Consider the following 24,022-nt stretch of genomic DNA (forward strand, 5'->3'; position numbering starts at 1 on the left):
CCGCCGCGGTAGAGCATGAGCGGGGTCGCGGAGAAGCAGTGCTCCGGAGCGGGGACTCCCGCCGCGGCGGAGAAAGCGGCGGCCGGGGGGGACGCGGGGCCGGAGCCGCCGCCGCCGCCGCCTTCGATGCTGAGCGTGGACGTGACCGGCTTGGTGTCGCAGTTCGCCAGGAGCTTCGTGCTGATCTTCCCCGTGTACGTGCTGGGCTACCTGGGGCTGAGCTTCAGCTGGGTGCTCATCGCCTTGTGCGGGCTCTTCTGGATCCGGCGGCACCGCGGCGGCAAGACCTCCCGCCTGGGCCGGGCGCTCGCCTTCCTGGAGGACGAGGAGGAGGCGGTGCGGCTCAGCGTCTCCTCCGCCGATCTGCCTGCGTGGGTGAGTGAGCGAGGGAGGGAGCGCGCGGCCGACACCCTTCGGCTCTTCCGAGGCGGCTCCGAGCCCGGCGGGCATCGCGGCTGCGGGGCGGCCCGGGGCCTCGGCCCCTTCTGCGGGCAGCGGCTGGCTACGGAGATGCCGTACCCGGGGGGCACGTCCTGCGCTGTGCGATGTTGGGCGAGCCCGGGAGCGTCCCTCCGCCCGGCGTCCCGGCCCCGCCGCCGTCAGCCCGAGCCCGGCGCTGCCCCCCGGCCCGATAGCAGGTAGGGCTTCCCCCGCCCGGTGAACTTCACCGCGGGGATCCGCGCGTTACCCGCAGATGTTGTGAGCTCCCCGTGATGGGGAAGGAGTATTTTCTGAGAAAGTTGAGGTCGGAGGTGACAAAATCAGTGTCCAAGCTGTTCCGCATCTTTAAATGACGCGTCCCTTAACGGTAACGGAAAGACGAGGTGGTGGTTCGAGTGGTTTCAGGGCTTTGCTGTGAGGGGCGCGGTGGCCTCGTTTGTGCTGCGCTGTGGTTGGTTGTGAAGGGCTTCCTTGGAAAGTGAAACCCTCCTTTGAGGTTTGGAGCTTTCTAATAAGTCTTTGGAGCTCCCATTTTTTTTTTTTTTTTTTTTAATTTAGTTTTTTGCTGAAACGGCTCCAAAGCTGAATACCCCTTCTTTGTAATTTTTACTTTGGTGCGTTAACGCTTCTTTAAACACAGCATACAGCCAGCTACCTGGCAGCGTTCATCCCGGCCTGTTCTGCCATAGTAACCTGCTGTGCAGGGCTTGCAGCTCTCGCCAGCAGCAGCCTCGAGGGTTCCTGCTGACTCTTCCCATGCGGTGTTGCTGCTGGCTGCTCCCTGTTCCTATCTGGCGGCCGTCTCTGCTGGGTTCAGTGACCCCGCACGAGGCAGGGCTGCAGTAACTGTCCCAGCTGCTGTTTTCACATGGTCACACTTACACCTGATGTGGCCCATCCCAGCTCCAGTAAGGAAGTTATGCAAGTTTTGGGCATCCAGAGCAGATACAGCATATAGATGTGAAATGGGAGGCTTTTTGCTTCTGTTTTCTTGTGTCTTTTACCTGAGTTCTGGGGAAATATTGTAGTAAAGTGGGGGGCTGTCTTTAAAAGAAATGAGGTGGGTTTACTGCCTGGAGCTGAAATGCAAGTCTTAAATTAGAAATCATAGAGCTAATGTAAGAGCTATTGGCTTTTTTTTTTCCTTTTCATAATTTGTTACTTTTGATAAAATGGCAATTAATTCTTCTGTGGAGTTGTCTGCATAACTGAATTTAGAAAGGGGCTTCTTGACTTTGGATTTCTGCCCACAGCATATTTTAGAGAGAAGGATGGGTGCTGGCTGCAAACAGCTGTGTATCATCGTATAGTGAGAGAGCAGCTGATCGATAGGCAGGGCTTCCCCTGAGTGTGGCTTTCTGATATGTCAGTTGGCAGATGTAAATCGCCTTTTCTTTTTTCACTTCTTTAATCTTATTCTCAGATTTTAAAGACCTCGTTTGTGGTGGGATTTTTTTTTTTTTTTTTTTTTTTGGTTATGCTAACTGTATGCTGTATTCTAGAAGTATCTTGCATCCAAATAAGTGTAGCTTCCAGATTACATACAATCTGGAAAACAGAGCAGTTTAGAGGACTGAGGGATGACCCAAATCAAAAGTGACCCTTGATGTCTGCTGTCATAGTCACTAAGCTCTGTGTGAGTCTTTTTGCTGTCTGTGTGATCTGTCTTGGACAACATTTGTTCTTTTTCCTTTTATTTTAAAGTTATCCTGGAGACTCATTAATTTCAGTCGTATTTCGAGGAAGAGATGCTAGGTATATATAAAGTCTGACATCTCTTTACTATTGATAGGTTGCTGTTATCCAGTTCATCTATTTCCATGCAAGCTCCAAATTGAAGTATGCTCTCTTGCTTTCTAATCATGGAAATAAGCATATGATTCTGTGGCTTCCACCAGGACTGCAAGAGTGAGCAGGAGCTCCAGCTACCTTGTCAATAATACGGTAATATTCTCTAATAAACATACTGAGAGGAAGAAGTGTACCTTCCATCCTACCTGAGCCATGGTGTGCCTGCACTTGGTCAAGCCTGTATATGCACAGGAAGCATGTGATGGCGCTCTGTCCTGCTAGAACTTCCCATCATTTGTTATGGAGACCATTTCCAGCTCCTGCAGCCACTGGAACAGGGGTTTGAGGTCACCTGGGTGCTCCCAGAAAAGTGCTGCCAAGACCTCAGGTGGGAAGCTCAGCTGAGCACTGGCTCTGCAGCCCCCTTCTCATCCTGCAGGCTGTCATCTGAGTGTTATGCAGGCTCTGGGACAAAGCACTCCAAGTAATTGTTTGATCTCACCAAATACCCGATGGTCTTTATCTAATCCTCGCATAGGGAACCACTCGGTTTGTTCTACACCCACCATGCCACATAGTAATAGTAAAGCTGGTGGAGATAAAGATCAGGTAGTTGACATCATCCTGACTGCGCCCGCAGCCTGGTAGATCCAGTGTGATGCCACCTCCATCACCCTGGGCTAGGGAAATGCAAGCAGTGCTGCAGAGATGGACACTTGAAACTGATGCCAGCAGCCCCACACCATTCGAGCAAGATGAGATGATCTAGGTCTTGAGCTAGCAGCTGGCTGTGGCAGAGGAGTTGGAACTTGATGATCCCTGAGCTCCCTTCCAACCCAAGCCATTCACTGATTCGAAGCCTGGCTCAACATTCCAGATCATTCCAGACACGCTCAGCTGGAGTCCAGGCACGAGACCAGGCTGACTAGACAGATGATTGTCTAGTCATCTCACTGATGTCACAGCCCCTTGGTCGGGGGCCTCACGGTCAGTCACTGCTCCTGTTGCCTTCCATCACTTGGTCATTTTCCTTTGTAATGGTGCTAGATTTGGGAAAATAAAAATTTACCTTTCCACAATAATCCTGGGGACTATGTACACTTCCTGAAAGTCACAGTGACATTTTTTTGCATGTTCTGATTTGGAAGCAGTATGAATTGGTGGCAATCAAAATGTCAGGGTTGCTTTTTCTACCAAGTGCTGATATCACAGCAGGTTGTTTGCTCCCTTTTTTGGGGAAGAAAGAAAATAATAGCTCAAAGTTTAGTTACTTCTGCATGTGCACGTGCCAGGTATGCTAGGAACATGCCCAGAGAACTATGAAGTTATTTATAATCAGCATTGTGTTAGAATAATATATATGTATATACTTTTTTCCTAAAACCCTTCCATGAACTTGTCAAATACTCCAGTTATGTGGTCAGAGCAATGAAGATTAGAGTAATAACTGCTTTATACTGATAACTCAGTATGATTGTGAAAGAAGAAACATTAGAGCTGTAACTGCAGAGTCATATCCTGTACTGAGGTGCATCTGCAGAGTACAGAGGGTAGAGGTGGTGATGCTCTTACATGTGTTTGGCATAAAGAGTTCTGAATGTTGTAGAACCGAATTTGTGAACTGGATCTTAGGTTGATAGTTTGGGACAGGAATCTCCAAAGGCTCCCTGCTGATGTAAGTATGTACTCAGTACGTCTGGTAAACCAATGGATTTCTGCAATGCCGTGTTGTTTATTAATTCCCATTGAGCTAAGAGATCTTTCTCTCAACTTCTAATTACACCGTCAGTTAATGCTGTTATTGCTGTAGCTGCAGGAATTATAAATGAGCTTTTATGAGACATTCCAAAATAGAGAGAGGCTGTGAGACATTGCTATACATCCTTCTCATCCTCCCTCCAAATGTTAGTTTGGTATGTTAGATTGCGTTTCCTGAGCAGTGCTTTGTAAGAAAAATTACTTCCATGTATGGCTACTTAATGCTAAGCTAGATCTCATCAGTTTAGTTGGTGAGTACCACAGATGGCCATATACTCTAGTCTGCCAGCCTGCATCTGGAAAGTATGAAAGGGTGTGAGTAAGAATTGAATAATAGCTGGAGAGCACTTAACAAATGAAGTTCACGTCCTTCTGCCTGATGCTTTATTTTTCTTCAAAACTGCTTTCTGCTCTAAGTGCCTTGTAGTGTACACATCACGTAATCACATCATCGCACGTGATTTGTGTGTTTCTGTGTTTGTTTGTTTTTGGAAGAAGTTTTAATTTGGTTCAGTATCGCTGCTTGTACTTCAGAAGGTAACCTGGGTGACTTTCTGGGAGTACCGGATGGTTAAGAGATGTGAATGATGATATTAGGAATGGAGACCATTCCTCTTTCTCAAATAAAGTTTTCAAATTTACTGTGTTAAAAATGTACTGAGCAGATTTCTGTCACGTGCTTCAATCTCTTGTGCAGTAATGTGGTGATGAGCACCACTGTGTGATTCATACAGAAAGATCCTTTTCTGGAGTACTTACGATAGGAAACCATGTGATGAGCTGATGTTTATCAATATGATGTCAAATACTGTAGAAAAATATTAACCTGAAAGTAATAGTTTGATTTTCTGAATTGTTTTTAGGTACATCAGGCCTTCTAAATGTGTGTTTATATTGTTGGTTTTTTTCATTATAACAAGTTGATATTATCTGAGTTACTAGCGACTTTTGGAACTACTTCAAATGTATTCTTCAAATGTGCTGTTTGTCTGAATAACTGAGGAAGGTGTATCTTTATTTTATCTTCATTCAAGTCTGCCAGTGCTGTTTTTGTGCCTGAATAGTTTTTGAATACAGGGGTGGGGCTGACTTTAGCTGTATTTGAGTAGGCAGAAGTCATAAAGATCTTGGCAGTGAAGACTGAAGTTTTACAGAAGGGAGCAGAGGAACCAAGAGCATCTGTCAGCCTTTTCTGCCTCTTCTGCAAGTTTCCTCTGGCTTTAGGTTACTGCTGTTTGAGATTGTTGACACATCACAGAATGTAGTTGGATAGGCATTCCATTCTTTTACTTTGCATGAGGGCCTGTTGGTAAATAGAAAGGCTATTATACAAATGTTTACATATGAGCTTATAATAATGAAAGCCTGCCATAGAAATTTTGAGTATTCAAAGCAATTCTTTAGTGTCCTGTTCCTGTATTTTAAAATGAAAGAACAGGTAGTGTTTTGTTTCTAGTAAAATAAACGTCTTTGAATTAAGCTGCAATATAAATCAAATTAATTTTCTCCCATTTTCCCAGCCATTGCTAATAATTGCACAGAAGTTTTCTAATTGCTCAAATGACCTTTGGCAAAACTTGTTTTGAACTTTGCAGCAATTTCTTGCTGATTGTGTGTCTGTGCTGAGATGTGGGTTTCTGGAAGCTGCTTTTGAAACCTATTTTGAAATGAAGTTTTAAAAGAATGCGGTTGTTAAATATCCTCTGTATTATCTGAAAGCTTTATATTGTATGTGGGGTTCCGAAAGCAGCAGTAAATGATTATAAACTAACATAGATCATTAGGTTGGTGTGGTTCAACATATAGATACAGAAATCACTGTTGCTGTTCCAGAATTGCCTTTTATAGATTCCATTGTATTTGATGCTGGTAATGTGGATAGTTGTTCTGAACATTTTTAGCCTGCTACTGCTCTTTCCTAAGGAAGGTGGGAATGCAAACCCCACCAGGAGCTTAGGAGCTAGCAGGGGACAGCTTATGAGTTGGATGTAAGCTTGGCAAGCAGAACTTGAAATATAAGTAGAGCTGCATTTCCGTGTTCAGGGAGAATATTGCATTTCTTTAAAGAAAAATTAAATCCTTGTCTTTGTATGGTGTTTGTGAACTCTTAATGAAAATGAAGGATATGGAGAGGTGGATTATTGAACTGTTAGCAGTGGTTGATTCTTTCCCCATTTGGACTGGAATGAGTCCAAATTCAGCTTTGTTATGTTCCATTACAAAGGTGAATTTCAATGATCATGATTGTAGGATCATAACATGCTTTGGGTGGAAAGGGACCTTAAAAATACCTAGTTCCAACCCCCCACCACAGACAGGACTCTCTACAACAGATCAGCTTGCCCTAAAGCCTTCACTGACTTTGGGTGTGTTCAGTAAGTCCCTGGTCTGGCTATATGCATCCCATTTGCTTCAGCTTCTTAAGGTACTTTCTCCTGATCTGTCTCTCCTTAGCATATTCAGTGCAGGTGAGCTGTGTCCAATCTGCTCTTGAATTTCATTGATAAGGTGTTTCAGGGGTGAAGCAAAGGTGCTCTTCGGCCTATTTGCAGAGTTATTTCATCCTCGTCCTCAATTCTAATTTTTATTCCTATGTAGCTCCTGCCAACCTTCATGTGCCAGTCTTTGTTGGACTTGTGAAGGCTTATTTTCTTTGCGGCTTAGATGCTGCAGCCTTTTTTCAGTTTTGCTCTGTTCCATCTATGCACTTCCTGTGATACTGTTAAAGAAGAACAGTGGGAGTTCTCAAGCTTCTTCCCATTAACAATTCCTTATTCATGAGAATGTATATAAACAGCATCCCTAGGTTTTATATGTAAGCCAAGTCCTGCTTTTCTCTGTGCTCAAATAAGCTTATTCCAGAGAGAGTCAGGGAGTCCAGCAGTTAAATCAAAGCAAGTGTTTCTGCAGTTTCAAAATGAAGTAAAAGTGCACTCCTGACAAAAAGCATGTCCTGCACACAGTTGCATTTTCCCACTGCTTTCTTGTGCCAGCATTAGAATTTACTTGGCCAACTAAGCACAGATTTTTGCCAGGTTGAGCATTCAGCTGGATTGTTTCCTGGAGTTAGCTTACTGTGCTGCCACATGAGTGCTGCTGCCTACAAAAAGGAGGATGTGGAAGTCTACGGTCAGGTTGGAAGTGAAATGGAGCAATAGCATGCATGAAGACGATTTTCAGAAACAAGTGGCAAATTACACTGCTGAGATGTTTTTGTGGGAAGGCAAAATACGCACTTGGGAAATTCATAATGTCAAGTTGCACGTCCAGATTCTTTGATAACACTTAAACATACTTAATTATCAAATATACCAACTATGGATACTTTGAGCCAACTTCAGAGTCAGCCCTGTTTTTAGTGGGTTGTTGGATCAGATGAGCTCCAGAGGTTCCTTCCAGCATAAATTATTCTATGGTTGGTTTTGTTTTAAGTTACCGTTTAATTAGCTTTCAGTCCGCAACTGCAGCTTGCAAATGATAAGAAACCTTTTCTGCATAAAATAGCAGCATTTGTATTGTGGTTTAACCCAGCAGGTAGCTCACCATCACAGTCTTTTGCTCACTTCCCAGTGGGATGGAAGGGAGAACTGATAAGAAACACCAAAGAACTCTTGGATTGAGATAAAACTATTACTAAGAGAAAAGGAAAAGAATAATAGTCATGATTTTATATATATATAAATGCGTATGTGGATGAATGCATATCACAAGCGATGCACAGGCAATTGCTCGCCACCTACTGACTGATGCCCAGCGAGTGAAAGAGAGTGGGATGAACTCCCATCCCCCTTCAAAACTCTTATAGTATGGAATGTCCCTTTCACCAGTTTAAGTCAGCTCTCCCAGTTCTCCTTCCTCCCAGCTCCTTCTCTGAGAAACTGGAATGTACAGCCCTGCTTAGCAGCAGCTATAAACATCAGTATTAGTTTTCACCTGGAATTAAGCATACCACAAGCTGAAGAAAACAATCCATCCCAGCTGAAACTAAGGCAGTTTGGCTATATGTTAAGTGTACCATCAGAAAGGAGTAGATGGAGGCTATCTTTGAAGAAGAGTTTTGTTTGGGAGGTAGTACAACAGTAGAATGTTGAGATGGCTGTCAGCTAAATAGCTAGTATTAAAATTCTGTGCAGCAAATTGCTAAAACACACAATTTTCAACAGTACTCCAGTTATATAAATAACCTTCCAAAGCAGAGCGTTGTTGGGTAATGAGTCATTGCACTGAGTTTTGTCTGCTACACCCTGATGTGACTGCAGAACTCTCAGTAGCAGTTGAACACTGGAGATGGGGCTAACGGTGTTCAGCTGGAGCAGTCTGGAATGATGCCTCAGGAAGTCATTACTGGAAATATGGAGCTGGTTTTGCTTGCCTGAAAATAACTGTCATGTGACAAACAAGCATTACATTGTCATTTCGCTGTCCTTATCATATAGCAGCAGGGTCAGATTTACATTGCAGTTCAAAAGCAAGCACTTTCACTGAAGAGATTTGTACTTAGTGTAGATGGAATAAAGGTCTGCAATTTGTTTGCTTGAATTGAGTTTTGTTGTTTTTGTTGGTTTTTTTTTTTGCATTCCTTTGGGTAGATACTGGCTCATGTGACTTACCCAAACTGAAATAGTTTCTTTAGGGAAAGTTTGGAAGATGAACACCAAATAAGAAATTAAATGTATTTGCAATCCGTTGTCTATTGTATTCCCTCACTTTCTGCCTTAATGGGAAGGTAGGAAGGAAACAGGTGCACTGGTATAAATTAAAAATTTTTAAAAAGCAGTGTTTCCCTAATTAATTTTTAAAAGAACCCATAAGGCATGCTGAAGGTAAGTCCCCAGGTTTTGATTTGAATTAGTCCTGCAGTATTGCAGTCCACGCGTCTGTTCTTAAAACCTGTGCCATCAGTTTGTGATATCCTGCTGAAAAGAAAACAGTGTGGGAAGGACAACACCTCAAGTAGAATTTGTCAGCTGAGGCAGCTCTTAGTTTGCTTCGTATTTAAGCACTTTGTATTACAGCTTCTTTGTAATACGTGGTCTGAAAAGAGCTTATCTTATCTCAGATGCCCTTCTTCACACAGTACATTCTGCAGGCTGCTAACTTGGTTAGCTTTGAAATACAGCAGTGGATCTGCTTGTAATTCTGTATGCAAAATCTTGACGAGAACCCTTGTGGCATTCTGCTGCTGGGAAGAGAATTAGGAGCTGTGCCCTGAGCTGCTTTCTGCAGCCTCATGGAACAAACTCTCCAGATTTGTTGGTAGTGAGCAAGTTTGATCTGTCTGCATGTTTCCAAGCAGGCTGTCGTTACCGCAGTGAATGTGTGACACTTCAAATGAAGAAATGTCTGTTCTTATTTTGTTTCCTTTCCTTTCCCTCCTCCTCCAGTCTGTTGATTCATCTTGTTAATTAGAATGCTGAATTATCTTGGATATGTGCTAGGAAGTTGTCTCAGTCTACTAGTGAGTTTTATGATGCTGACTAAATACATATTTTAAACCACCTTGTTCCTCAACCGATTACTGCTCCTAAAATACTTGAAGCAGAAAGAAAACACTTTTCCACCCGCCCGCTCTCTGCCAGTTACATGTCAAGAAGCAGCCAGGAAATGGTAAGGTGGGGAAAGGGGAAATCGGCATTTTTGTCATTTGAATTGTATGTAGTAGAAGATTTAATAGTGATTAATTAGATGATTAATACAGTGATTGATAGGTTAAACTGTAGTCTCATGATCGCTTGTCTTTTAAGGAAGGTATTTGGACTTCAGAATGCTTTTTTTCTCTCTTCAGGGTGTGGTAGGCATGAGCTCTGCATTGATGTGAATGTGCTCCAGTTATCCATCTTTTTTCAATCACCTCAATTGTCTCATTCCTGTTTTGTTCACATAAGTCTTATTGTGGCAATCGGTTATTTACCAGATTTGCCTACATATAAAACTTTTGTAAAAGTTGCACATACTAACATCTTGTGTCTTACCTGTGTAACATAAATCTTTTGCCAGCAGTTGTTTCTTCAGTTCCTTTGTGTTTTCATAGTGTTGCAGTTGTAGTCTATGAAGTTTCTGTCCTGTGTGTTCTGTCTGAGCGCTCTAGAGTATGGTTGTGAATAACAAGAATGTTACCAATCTGTTCATTCTGGTACTTTGATGTGCTAAAAAACTCCCCAGTAATTTTTTTTTTCCTTTCTAGTTCATTAGATCCATTCAGAACCACAGACTTGATTTGGTTCTCATATAAGAATAAAAACCTTAATTTTACTGTAGGAGAGATGAGGAACTACAAAAAGGTTATTTTAAAACAGTAGACTGGGACTCGTGTGTTGTTTTCAAGAACTCACAGGTTGTTTTTAGTGTACCTGCTTCCTGTATCCTGAATGTTGTGTGTTTCTGGCACTGCTGGGAGGGACGTCTGTGATACTGGTACACTGTAACAGCCCTGCTGGCAGAGCTGTCACTGGAAATACAAGTTTGTGTAGCTGAAATTGGGTGTTTTGGTGTTTGTCTTCACCTTCTTCCTAGGTCGTAAACCTCTCTATGTTAAGTCTGCAGAGACAATCTGCACAGCGTTGCTCTGGATGTTTGAGCGGAACTGGGAAGGAATTGTGGGCAATTCTTTTGGAGCTAGTGGACGTGGGACCTGTTGGGCAATTTTTAAAGATGTTCAAACATTAACTCAGGAGATGGGTGATAAGAAGCCAGAGGACAGTGTTTGTTAGTGCTGGTGGAGGCATCCAATCTTTCATCTTCACTTTTAAGTGAATCTGGTATTTGACATGAATATTGACATGACATGAATTGAATATTTAGCAGGTATTTTCTTCAGGTGAAGAAGTGGAGATGTTCCTGCTTTACATGAAACTCTTGAAGGGATGGAAGTGATCACAGCTTTTTCTTACAGTTGCTTTATAGCATTTATCCTAGACTGTAATAACATCAATTCACTTGTGTGTTCTCACAGTGCCAGCTGAAAAACTGTTGGATATTTTCACTTCAGCTTTTGACAAGATAGTAGAAACGGTTCCACTTGTCAGAGCAAAGTTTTTAATTATTCCTAAAAGTAATGGATTTTAAGCTCTGACAGATCACTTTGGAATTTCCTCCACTGTAAAGGTCTGATCTGTGCTTCCCATGTAACACAGGGGCCTCAAGATTAGATGTGACCTGTGAGAGATGCTAAGGTCATTTGTTTTCTTGCCTGAGGCTTGCAGTGCTTAGGGAAATGACTTTTCTTTTTGTCAGTCATCTTGTGGGTTTTGCATGTTCTTGTTTCTTCTTCCAGCAGTCAAAGCGATGAAATCCAGCTCTGCTTGTTATCGCTGTGATTGATTGCATTGCATAGCACATGGAAATAACATTCCTAGCTGTGGTACTGTGGTGCATGCAGTGTATAAGTAAAGCTCTTACGCCGTGATCTCCCCCTGAGTAAGATAAATGGAAAAAAATAAACCAAACAGATTTGGGACAGCTCAGATTAGTCAATGACAAAGGATTTGAGATGTCACTGTTTAAACAGAAAGTAACTCTATTGAGCCCCCAGGGACAAAAGTGGACATGGATAATGAAACACTGCAATACCTATCGCAAAGACGGTGTCAATTTTTTCCAGTATTGCTTACAAGTCACTTGATGGAAGACTCCTCCATAAGCAAACTGACTGTGTTGTGAAGACAGAAAATTTTAAACTTAGTTGAAACAAAAATCATTTGCAGATAAATGTGAAGTTTATTGACTATTTCATGTCCTGAGTATTTTTCAGATGTGTTGACCATAATTGTACTGGGCAATTAGAATGATGCATTTTGATTTGTGTCACTGTATGCCTTTTATAATGGAAATAAATGTGTTTTTTTTTTCTTTGCCAGAGGCTGACTGTGTTTGGAAAAGCCTTCCATTTAATTCCTTGGAGTACTTTTTTCAGCTGGAAGGATACAAACTACAAATTAATTACTATTTATGCAGATCTCTGAAAAGAACTGTGGCGTTTTACTCAGGAGATCTGATTCCACTTGAACTGTCGTCACTGCATTCTTCTAAATTCAAGTAATGTTTTGCAAGAAAGCTATTACATGTGATTAAGATCTGCATACAGGCCAAAGTTAGAAAGTATCTATTAATCATAATAGGCTGGGATTCAGGTTTAAACCAACACAATCAACAGTAAAAGCTGTTGCCAATTAGCACAAATAATGACATTTGCTACAGCAAACGGAAATATGAATTCATGCTGCTGAGCTTGGGCACCTCATTGTAGGGATATAAGCCTCTCTACCATCTGTCTTTTAGTCAGTGTGAAGGAGTGAGGTGCATTTTTTGCAGGAGGTCCCTTTTCCTCTTTGCAGTAAGAACCTGCAGTAATGAGGTCACAGCTTCACTGCTACTTTTATACGCTTAAATTAGCAATCTGGGCACAGCTGTTGGATTTTAATTAATTAATGTAGTAAATATTCTCTTGAAGAACTCATTAAAGAAAAAAAAAAAAAAAGAGCACTGTTGTAGCACTGTCAACAGTACCTGTTGTAAAATCTGTTGAGAGTTGAGGTGGTAACAGTGACTTTGAATGCATATAGAAGTTTCCTTATGCACAGATGTATCCCCTGTCAAGAGAACTACAGATAAAGGATGATTCTGCTTTGGAGCAGTTCAAGTAAGTGCTGTAGTTATTCTGTTATTGGCATGTGCAAGATTTCCTGATGCTAGATTCTAGGGAATGAGGGGTTGATTTCTGGCAGTTCAGGCTGTTGTCTTCAGTTGGTAGAAATTTCTAGCACTGGTACTCAGATGGTTTTAAGGCACAAGATATTTGGTTTCTGTTTGAAACTACAGTTTACTTAACCTAAGTTTGGACACAAGTCTGCATTCATTTGAGACTTTTTTTGTGATTAGTAAAAGTGTCTTCAGAGGTTTCTATCTATGTTTCAAGATGTGTATCTCCTCTGAGGTCCTTTTTTCTCTCTATTAGTGACAGAGCAGATGCAGGTTGCCTTGGTTATTGTTGAATGTGTAAAAAATAGATTTAATATGATCATGAATACTTGAATCTTTAAACTAGAAATCTTTGCAACTGCTGTGAAGCTGTATAAAGGAGAAATGAATTTAGACTGTAGTGATAGTCAGGGGTAATGAATATTCAAGAGGTTCGTGAATGTTTGGGTCTTCAGCAGTGACTTCAGTGCGGGTGATAACCAGTAATACGAGGTCACAGCTCTGTGCTGCGTTACGTAAGGACAAATGTGTCCAACTTCTTTTTTCCCTCCATCCTTTCCATTGCTGCCTCTCCCTCCTGTCTATCAGGTGCCCAGCTATTCCCACTGATGTTGGAACATTCCCCCTCTGCATTCAAGAAGCACACGGAGTTTGTCACCTCCTTGTGTCCTAACCATCATATGTTTGAAGGGCAGTGGCTGCCTTTAGACGAGGGCTAGTTTTGGTTCTGGGCAAAGATCTTCATGTAAGCACCAGCTGGGCAGAAGCAGTGGCTGTGTATACAGGGATGTCTTGGTGGTTCATGTTTCCAGCTGGTTTATGCTTGCTACATAAAGTTGCTCTTGAAAATCCTTGCAACATACTCAAGATGTTTCTGTAACTTGGGATCCCGTTGAAAGACTGGTTTTCTAACTGCTTATGTAAGAAGTCCAGGATATTCTCACAAAAATGTTGGTCTTCCTCTCTAAATATCTGCAAATAAAATAAGCGTAGTGAGCTTATATTAAAGCTAGAGGAATTAAAATGAAGTATCCTTCAAGAAATATATTGCTCACATTAAACAACCCAAACAACAGGTGGAGGCATATTGTTTAGTTTCCACTATTGTTTTAAAAATAGCTGAGCTTAGAAAGAATAGTTCTATCTGTAGTGTTTTGTGATCAGTTTCTTTCATGGTTCTTTTTATGATGTAAGAACTCATAACAGACACTGAAGAACGTTTTGATGCAGACTGAAATGATACAGCTATAGTTAGATGTTGATTTCTGAACTCCAAATTCATAGCAGTATTTTTTTTCCACCTTGGTTTTGTTGGTTTACAAAGACTTGAAAGGAGAGTCAAGTGACCGAAGTGTGCTGTTTCTGTGTGCACAAGTCAAAGGGTCAACAGAGCAGTAAGTATCTAGGAATGTTTCAACTGTGCTATTGCAACATGTGGTAATGCCTTGGAGAAAAGGTTCACTTGTCTTCCTCAGTCCTGCATGGGGAGCCCTGTCTTTGTTTTTGCTGAGTGTGGAGTAAATGATATTGCAGACTCAGGAGCGCCTGCCCAGCACTGTTCATCTGGTTTTGGAGCATCGTAGACCCTGTAGTGCTTTGGAGGGTGTTTTGCTGTTCGATTCATTTTGTGAATAAAATCATTTAAGATTTCAAGAAGCATTGCTCACAGTTTCTCACATAAAACTTTTTTGTCCTACTTACTCATTATGCAGTGTATGACTGCAGTTCTTGTAAGTATTAAATTCTGTTCATTTCAGATTTTATCTCATGAATATCAGTGTCAAAGCTAAGTGTTAGTGCAGGGCTGTCAGGCTGTTTTTAATTGTATACGTACAAGTGCTATATCTGCACTCTGTGGCCACTTTGCCCATGCTGAAGGGTTTTTCCTAACATAGTTTTTGTGGTATTTTCATGTTATTATCAGTGTAGCATTATAAGTGTGCTGGAATATAAAATTGCCACAAGTCCTGAGCCTGTTGAATTCATAGTTCAGCAGCTACTTTACTGGAATCAGGATTTTACCTGTTTTTCTAATGCCAGAGTAATGAAATGCTGCATTTACGTGTGAAAACCCTACTGCTTCTGGACTTTGTACAGCATTTTTCTGATGGTATCTGAGGCTGACAGAAAGCATGGATCTTGTGGCAGATTTGCAGCTTGCTGGATGTTACTGTGCAGTTCAGTGGCTTACGCATGCGTGTTTTCAGCAGTGGATGTTGGTTTGTTTTTTTTTTTTTAAGTGGTATCCCTTCAGTCTAATTTAAGCACACTTGCTGTACTACTTATAAAATGGGTAAGAGGTGTTAAGCTCAGTCACGGGGCAGTTATTCGAGTTGAAACGTTGGCTATTGAAACAGATCTGCAATTTGGATGAATAGAGGAATGATGAGCTGTAGGCAGGACTGGAAACATACTTTTAAGATCTCCTCAATATATAACGAAAACACTTTTCTATTTCAAAGCCAATGGATATGCCTGCAGTAAATAAAGATACATAAGAATGAAGCTAACAGTTAATTAAGTTGGGTGGCAGGGTGAGTATTGGTTCCACTTTGTAGTTCAAACACATGATGTAGCATACCTAAGTATAGAAACTTGGTCTAGCAGAGTGCTTCAGTCTTTCCTTAGCAACCCACGCTACCAAAAACACACCAGAGCTGTCCTTCCTGCTCTGTTCTGAGTAATGGCAGCAAACTCCATGGTTTAAAGGTGGAGTTTATAAACAGAAATAGCATAATGATGCCTGCAGTGGGTTAGAATTCAATGGTCAGTGTCTCCCAGTTCTGCATTTCTTTGGTTTCCTGTTCTCAGCATGATCCTGCTTGAGGGTTACAGTCAGTTTTTGGAGAAACTGCAAGTATGTTCAGGGAAGGATAACTTCATGGTGCTGCTTGCTTTCTTTCCTTAAGCCTCAGATGTAGTTGCAGATGTTGATTTCTGAACTCCAAAGGCAGGGCCTTTGATCTCACCTAGTGCAAGACTTGGTAAGTGGTGCCAAAGAAGTGTGTTTTGTATTCTGAGTATCTTTGGTAAACAACAGCAAGTATTTAGTGTACTGTGCTGAGATGTGGTCCCTTTGTGGGGGGAGAGGGCAGGCAAAATCCTTTCAGAGGAAGCGAATGTTAGAAATCTTGCTGCAGACCTGATCATTAAGAACACTGAGCTTTATGTAAGAACCAGCCCAGAAATGTACGAATGGCACTTGGTTTGTGTGTGTCTGTGTTTTTTCATAAGCAGGTCTGCTTGGACTTCCCAGTACTCAGTATCTGTTCAGGCAAGCTTCTTGTACTTCTGGATGAAGTGCTGGTGTTGCGGGTGAACATGTTGTAACTGATCTGTAGATGGGTGGTGTCCTTAAGAAGACAAGAAACAAACATGGACAGTTTCAGAGAACTCTTGTGCATGTCGAATGAAGTACTTGAATGGAAAAACAAGAAAGAGATGCTTTGTGCCACACAGTATTTTATGCTGTTGGTTAACCAGAGCTTTTCTCCTCACCATTTGTCATCACAGTTTGAACTGAGACCCAAATAAAACATTGTGGTTGTGGGGTGTTGGTTTTTTGTTTTTGTTTTTCATTTATTTTCTTGTTAGTCTGTTTTGCCTTCTGTCAGTTTTTCAGTATGGTTTTAGAGTTTATCACTGAATATTTAGAGGTTCAACAAAACTGCCACGCATTGCATGTGTCCTGTATACTTCCGGGATTTTACATAGTAAGCTGCTGGTTTTTCAGCTAGAAATAACACAGGCAGATTTTAAGATGTCAAACCTTCTAAGATTTTTGATTGTTTTAAAAAAATCATTTAATATGAAGAATAAAATCTGGTAGTTAGTACTGTGTGCAATACAGTATGTACAGATTTTGCTGCACTTAGAAGTTAATCAGGCGAAAGAGTGTAAGAACTATATAATGACTGTGTTCTGCATTCGTGTCTGGCTTCTAAGGATGCTATTAACCCAGCTTGAATTTGCATGTAATGTTACTGGTTTTGGGGTGAGCAAACTGCAGACTTGTGTTTGAGAACATGAAAACAGCAACAGGGAGAACTTCTATTTTTATGACAAAATCTTTAACTTCTTAGTACAGATAGAAGCAGTATGAACTGTGGGCAATTTGACACAAAAGCCAGCACTTGTTTTCATAGCTGCAGACAACTCATGGAATCAGAATGGTTTTGGTTGTAGGTGACATTGAAGAGCATAGAGTCACAGAACATCCTGAGTTGGAAGAGACCCACTAAGTTAGTAGAGTCATAGAATGGCTTGAGTTGGAAGGGTTCTTTAAAGATCATCCAGTTTCAACCCCCCACCATGGTCATGGTTGCCACCGACCAGATCAGGCTACCCAAGTCCCCATCCAGCCTTGCATTCAGCAACTCCAGGAGTGGGTCATCAGGCCATGAAAAAGTCAGTTTCCATCTTGTTTATAAGCTCCTTTTAAATATTGAAGGGCCTCAGTGGGGCGTCTCTGGAGCCTTCTGTTCTCTCTGGGCTGACCAAGCCCAGCTTCTTTAACCTTTCTTCATGGGAAGGGTGTTCCAGCCCTGGATACAGTTGGCCTTCTGGGCTGCATGGGCACACATCTGGCTCATGTTCTCATCAACCAGTACTCTCGAGTCTTTCTCCTCTGAGCTTGTCTCAGTCCATTCTCTGTCCAGATGATGTTTGTGTTTGGGATTGCTCCAGACAAAGTGCAGAACCTTGCACTTGGCCTTGCAGCTCACGGCCCCATCTCTCAAACCTGTCCAGGTCCCTTGGGATGACATCCCTTCCTTCCCCTGTGTCGACTGCGACAAACAGCTTGGTGTCTTCAGCAGGCTTTCTGAGAGTGCTGTCAATCCTGATGTCCTTGTCACCAGCAAAGATACTAAACAATACTGGTCCAGTACAGACCCCTGAGGAACAGCGCTTGTCACCAGTCACTACCTGAACAGTGCTGTGGATCACAACACTTAGAGTGTGGCCATCTGGGCCATTCCTTATCCACTGAGCGGTACAGCTGTCACATCCATGTCTCTCAGGTTTAGAGACAAGGATGTGGTGTAGGACAGTGAGAGATGCTTTGCACAAGTCCATTCAAAGGATAGTAAGTTGTGCTGCCTCACTGGTTGTATAAGCTAGTTTGAAAGTTTGTATTTAGCAATCCAGAGAGGAAATTTTTCTTCTGTTGATCATGAAGACAGCAAAACACTCTGGCATGCAGTACGATCCTTGGGAACATGCCTGGATTCTCAAGAGAATTGGAAAGGAATTTGTCATCTATGCTTAAAAATACAAATATAAAATATGATATTTTTTAAAATGTGACATTAAAAATAAGGTGTCAGTGCCCTATAAAACTTAGATAACCCGAAAGCTAAAATTTCAAGGTAATTAAGACTGCTAGGGTAAAGAGGAAAATGACTGAAATGACTTTTGAGAATAACAAGAGATTAAGTGAGCAGCATGTCAAAAAGTAGCATTTTTCAAGTAGCAAAATTCAATGAGAGTCCTGATAAGTTTGGTTCATGCTGTACCTTTCAGCAGTCCGACCATTTAAAATCTGAGTCTGCTTTCAGTGGCAATTGTGGGAACCTGGAGACATGGTAGCATGGGCTATGAGGAGATGTCTGACTTTGTGAATTCTGGTTAAGTTAGGTGTCTGTCACCTGCTGTGACAACAAGTCTTTGAGCGTAAATCCACTTCTTGATTGTTTTCAGGTGTCATGTTGATCAGTCCTTCATTTATCTATTGTCTTAACTCTACTTGTCCTGCCTTTCCTTGGACATGGACGATTAAATACAATTGCTGTTGCTGTGAGCACTCACTGAAGGTGAGACAGAGGGCACTGTGCAGTCTTAACGGTTAGCAGGTAGCAAGTTCACCTGGCTCTTTTGGGTAATAAGTGGTAAACCTAAAACTAATCACCTCTCTTTAAGAAGCGCTCAACTTCATTTCTGTTCCAACTGGCAATTTAGAAGAAAGGTTAATCTTTTGTTTCAGATGAAGAAGGCCTTGGAATGTTTTTGTTGGGAATCTTTCACTTCACATGAACTTGGGGGTTGCTTTCAGTGAGTCCTTATCCTTGGTGATTTCTGAATAAAGGATATGAAATCAACCAGTATAATCAAAGGGCTGCTAGCCGGATGCCTTGTTAGATCTGTGAACATTGGGGTTTTCATCCGTGCGTTTCTACTTTATGTAGTGATTTCATTAGTCCTTTTAAATTTAAACCCTCCTATATGAAGTGTGAAAGAATTTTTATTCTTGAAGAGATATTTAAAATACAAAATCTGGCCATCAAGCTGGGAAGCGTAACTTAATTTCCTCAGTCTGTTTCTGTTGTGATAATTTTTTATTTCTTTTAGGGAAAGACAAAAGCAAAATAAATCTTTTTACTTGGTGAAGTTAGTTTCTAATTTTGTATTTCCTGTTCTTGGTAACTTGTTTTGAGATCAGAAACCTGCATTAAACTCTGGGAAAAAACAGAGGAACAAAAAATATGTTATGGCGAGGGGTATATATTTGTGTTGTTCTTCATGGGGTTAAGGTCCGATGTTTCTGGAAGCGAGCGGTGCTCAGTGAACTTCTGGGCTGACCAGCATTCCTCGAGATGGGATTGCAAAGGCTGAGTGTCAGGCTAGAAGAAGGGTTTCCCAGCTCCACTGCTTGCAGACTACTGTTCTGTCCTTCTTCCAGAGCAGCTGCTTATAATGCTTATCCCAGAGGATTTTATGGCAAGCTGCTGCTAAAATAGGTTTCTGGATAACTTCATTCTGCAGTGTACTTGCACTGTCTCTCTTTGCACTCACATGCAAAAATAGCAGCACTTAAGCAAATTTTATGTAGGTTTTGTACTGATGAGTCAAATTGCTGAAAAGTACTGCAGTTCTCAACAAGCCTCACTGCCTGTGTGAGTGAAGCATATTTAGTAGGTACTGAAGTGAAAGGCATGCATGGAGAAAACTGAACTTGTGCTTTGCTGCCTCAGCATCCTTCAGCTGAGTGGTCCTGGGTTGCTCTGTCAGTCACATCAGAGCAGTATTTCAGGGAGGATTTTCCTTTGCAAATACACTGTTGTTTTGTGTTGCCAAAGGCAGTGTTTCCTGTAGCAGCCAGGTGGAATGTCCAAATGAGAGCACACTGGTGGTGCTGCAGTGTTGCAGTGGGGATGGAGTGAGTGAGGGATCCACAGCTGCCACGGCTTGAAGGCCTTTCTGGGTTACTTTCCCAATTACAGTCTGATATGCAGTCTGATATGGCCTCTTCTCCCAGGCAACAAAAAGAAACCTGAGGAAGTGGCCGTAAGTTGTACCAGAGAAGGTTTGGGTTGGACATAAGGAAGAACTTTTTCTCTCAGAGGGTGGTCAGGCACTGGAATGGCTGCCCAGGGAGGTGGTGGAGTCGCCATCCCTGGCAGTGTTCAAGAGGCGTCTGGATGAGGAGCTATGAGGTCTGGCTTAGTGGCTTGTGGTAGCAGTGGTGATGGGAGGATGGTTGGACTAGATGATCTTGCAGGTCGTTTCCAACCTTGTGATTCTACGCACGTTTTGTGTAACTTCTTTAAAAAAAATACTGATTAAAATGGCATTATATTACTTAAAAGAGAAATGTAGATACTTCTGTGATCATTGATAAGAGATGCTTGCAGCATTTAGAAAAGCATTAAATATTTTCAACTCAATTTCATGTTTTAATGCTAGCATGGCAGAAAGTTTGAGTGTGTGATCTTCCTCTGTACTTTGGCTTAGATTAAATTCAGCAGTGTGTGTAGGTGGGTTGACTGTCACAACAGTGCTGCAACCATTTGCAGCATTTTGTGAAGACCTGCACTGTGCTACCTTTGCCTGGTTTTACAAAAGAATATCCTGTGCACTGCTGCTATTGTTTTCCTTGTCTTCCAGGTATAATGCTATAATGTGTTAGGAAGTTCCCATTATGAAATGCCAGGATATTTATCTCATGTGTAAGCTGTTTTGAACTGCTTGGTATGACATGAGGAAGAAGAGAATAACAGAAGAAACAGAGGGCTACAACAAAATACAACTTTCTTAACTATTCAGAGTATATACTTTTCAATACTTGAGGTATATTCCTTTTGTATAGAAGCTTTCACATGTTCATATTTTTCAGCACATATGGATGTGCTGAAAAGCTGCTTGTTTCAGTCTTCCTACAAGTGCAAATCTGCTCTGTGTTTAGTTGTAGTGTTGCTGATGGAATTCCTTCTTTCACCTCAATGCCTGCCCTGGCTCTGAGCTTGTGGGACAGTGAGGAATACGGCAGACATCCCTCTGGGAAATGTGTGCTGAGCACACGTCTGCTGTGCCTCGTGGCAGCTTGTGGGGCTGATAGCGGAGCTCACGTGGGGCAGCCTGTGCTGTGCTGCAGGAACATTTGGTGTGACACCAACTATGTGTGTCTAATGCTGCACTGTCTCATAGGTGCAGATCTGACTCAAAGGGCATGGAATTCTTTTTTTTTTTAAATGGTTTATTTTGTTTTCCGATGTGTTTTCCAAGCATTCAAATGCCTCACATTCCAGTTTATAAATAAATGCAGTCCTTAACCTTGCATGCCACTACAACTGCTTCTTCCATTAAGATAGGTTTCCATTTTTTCTGCTACTTCTACTTTAGTTTTTACAGTGATCAGAGAGCCATAGAAGTTCCTTCAAAGGCCTTTCCCCACCTGTATCTCTCTGATTTATATTGGGGTGGTTTCTTCTCCCTTTGATTTTAGATGTTTGATTTTATTTATTTATTTATTTACTTATTCATCTATTTTTGTTTACAGCCAATTACCGTCAAACCCTGTGCTGCTTATCCTATGTAGCTTTTAGTTTCAGGACGTGGTTAGTCTCACTGATTTACATAGGTCTTTCCAGTTGCAGTTCTGTGGAGTACCCTGTGGGCTGTAATAGTATGTATGACAAAGCTGATTTTCCATACTCGGCCTCCTTCTGGATCTTACAGATGTTTTTGGATTTGAAGACATTCCCTGTGCAATGCATGCACAGTGATGCTCAGTAGAATTGTGTCAGGGTCCTTGTCTAGTTCTCATACTCACAGCAAACTATTTATAACACTGAATGCGGATTTTGCTTTGCACAGGCTAATGATTTTACTACGTTTAAGACTGCAAGCATAGAATCCGTGCCAAAGTATGCTGAACGGAAGCAAATCAGATTGCTGGAAAATAATGGAAACAGCAGTTGTTTGTTAATTTAGGCAACAAATGGCTGAAGTTAATTGCAGTGTTTTTGAGGAACCCTAATTATTAACTGTTTCAGCTTCTGTTTCAGGAATACTGAATCCCGCAGTTCTGCAACAGTAGTTGCAGTTGTTTCTGCGTTGTGATTCAGAAGATAGAGGAGCTAAGATATTTCTGTCATTGACAGAGTTAAGAAATTGCCAGAATAACACCAGAGCTGAATTATTGGAAGGGAAGGTGGAGGCAGGCAGTGGAAGGGGGGGGGGAAGCAGTGCCTGCTTCCAGCTCACTCTTGTTTTCATTTAGTATACATTTACTTACAGACAATTACTTCTCATTAGAAAAGAGTGCCTTGTGTTTGAGCAGCAGCCTTTTCACATTGGGTGGAGCAGAAGAAAATTGGGGCTGACTCCTCTGTGTGAATGAGGGAGTCATCCACCTGCTTCTGGAGAGGGAAGGAAATTGCTGCCTGGAATACACAGCATCAAACCATCAGCCATCTTCAGCTCTCTCACCGAAAATGCCTGCCTTGCTGACTAGACACACAAAAGTGCAGTGCTGCTAAACTGAGCTTCAATCCTACCGTATTACACTCTTAATACTGGGATTCCTTTTCTTCATTTTTTAAATGATTTTTTTTTCTAGTCGTTTTGACTTAAAATGGCAGCAAATTTAAGCAAATTAATCTGACAGTTATAATTCAAGGGATCACTTAATTTTAGCGTTTCATTTTTCCCCACACCATCTAAGGTTTCAGGCTAAGTTTAAATCGTTTTTTATGCTGTACTTCTGGGTGGCTTGAAACACCTTGGTTGTGCTTCTGCTCATCCCTAGTCAGGATGCTCTCCTTCCACTGGTCATGCATGGAGAGGTTGTAGACTGATTGACCCTTTTAGGTTTTGATGTTAGCTGGACACACGTGCTTTTATTAATACACAGGGATTTTTGTTTGTAGTTTTAACTTTCCAAACCAAGCAGAAGGGGTGGGTGTCTAATCAGGGAGACCTTTGGGGAATAACTGGAAAGCAATTCAGTTATAGTTATTTATATTGAAATTATATTGAGAATGTGGGTTATATTGTGACTGTATAGCAAAGTCTGCAGTGACTAGTCAAGTTTCTTGAAGATTTTCATTTGGAGCAACAAATAATTAAGCAGTCAGTACAGATGGAAGGAACCAGCTGTACATTAAATAATATGGCCTCAGGCAGGTGTCTTTTAAACACATGACAAATTATTTTTACTGTAGTCTAAAATGGAATTCTTACCTGTAATCCTTAAGGGAAAATGGGAGAAAAAAGAACAGCATGGTGGGTTATTTTGGTTAATTTCATCTATGTATTTATTTAGAAAAACAGTTCTGTTACTAAAAAAAAAAAAGCTTTTCTTACAGTCAGAAGCAGATGCTCCTGATGATCCTGATCAACCATTTGTAGTGGTTTTGCTGGATCTGTGAGACAGTTGTAAAAAATTGTATGGAAAAATATGACTACATTGATTGCACTTCAGGGAGCAACCCTGAGAAATTTGGTGCTGCTCAGGAGATAACTTGAGTATACTTGAGAATATGGTTATGCTGATTGTTAGTGCAAAAATATAATAACAATTAAAAAGGGTCAGTAAGGGGCTTTGAAATTCAAATTGTTGAAAATACAGTTTAAAAAGTGTGCCTCTCACTGTTTATGTATATAATGGGTTATTAGAGAAAATAACTAGTCACATTGCTGTGTAAAGCCTGTTACACTGTGTGACAGTCTGTTCTGCTCTGAAGAGATTAAGACTTTGCAATTCATTTGAGACATTGCTTTACAAAAGCCAGCAGATGCAGGTCACGGATTTTTAGTGTGTTCAGAGGCTCTTTGTATTTCAGTGGTGTGACCTGCATCCTATCATTGAAGTTGGTCACAATATTAGAAAAACAAACTGTGTTTCTGCTGAACTGCACTTTTTTACCTGTCTTGTTTGCGTGGAAGAGACAAGATTACTAACCATGGTTTACTTCTGGAAAGCTGCTTCAATTTGTTGTTTTCCTGTTGTGATGAGCACTTTCCATCCAGCTATATACCATCACTCCTCTGTCTCTCACCGAATTCTGCAGCTGCCTAAGAATGGGAATTATTAAAAATAGCTTCTGAAGAGCTG

The 24,022-nt window shown here is 41.5% G+C and overlaps 1 protein-coding gene across 2 annotated transcripts in view; it reads left to right on the top strand.

The window, feature by feature from the left end:
* ESYT2 (extended synaptotagmin 2) overlaps positions 1-24,022 on the top strand; it is a 67,051-nt gene continuing 43,029 nt past the window's right edge. For both annotated transcript variants that reach the window (XM_042816960.1, XM_042816961.1), the window contains exon 1: positions 1-375. In XM_042816960.1, coding sequence (XP_042672894.1) covers positions 16-375 — 360 coding nt within the window. In that variant the 5' untranslated portion in view covers positions 1-15. The remainder of the gene's footprint in view (positions 376-24,022) is intronic.

Source organism: Centrocercus urophasianus, unplaced genomic scaffold, assembly GCF_019232065.1.
Source record: "Centrocercus urophasianus isolate 14NV4802_14NV808 unplaced genomic scaffold, USGS_Curo_1.0 seq_16, whole genome shotgun sequence".
In the NCBI taxonomy this organism is placed as follows: domain Eukaryota; kingdom Metazoa; phylum Chordata; class Aves; order Galliformes; family Phasianidae; genus Centrocercus; species Centrocercus urophasianus.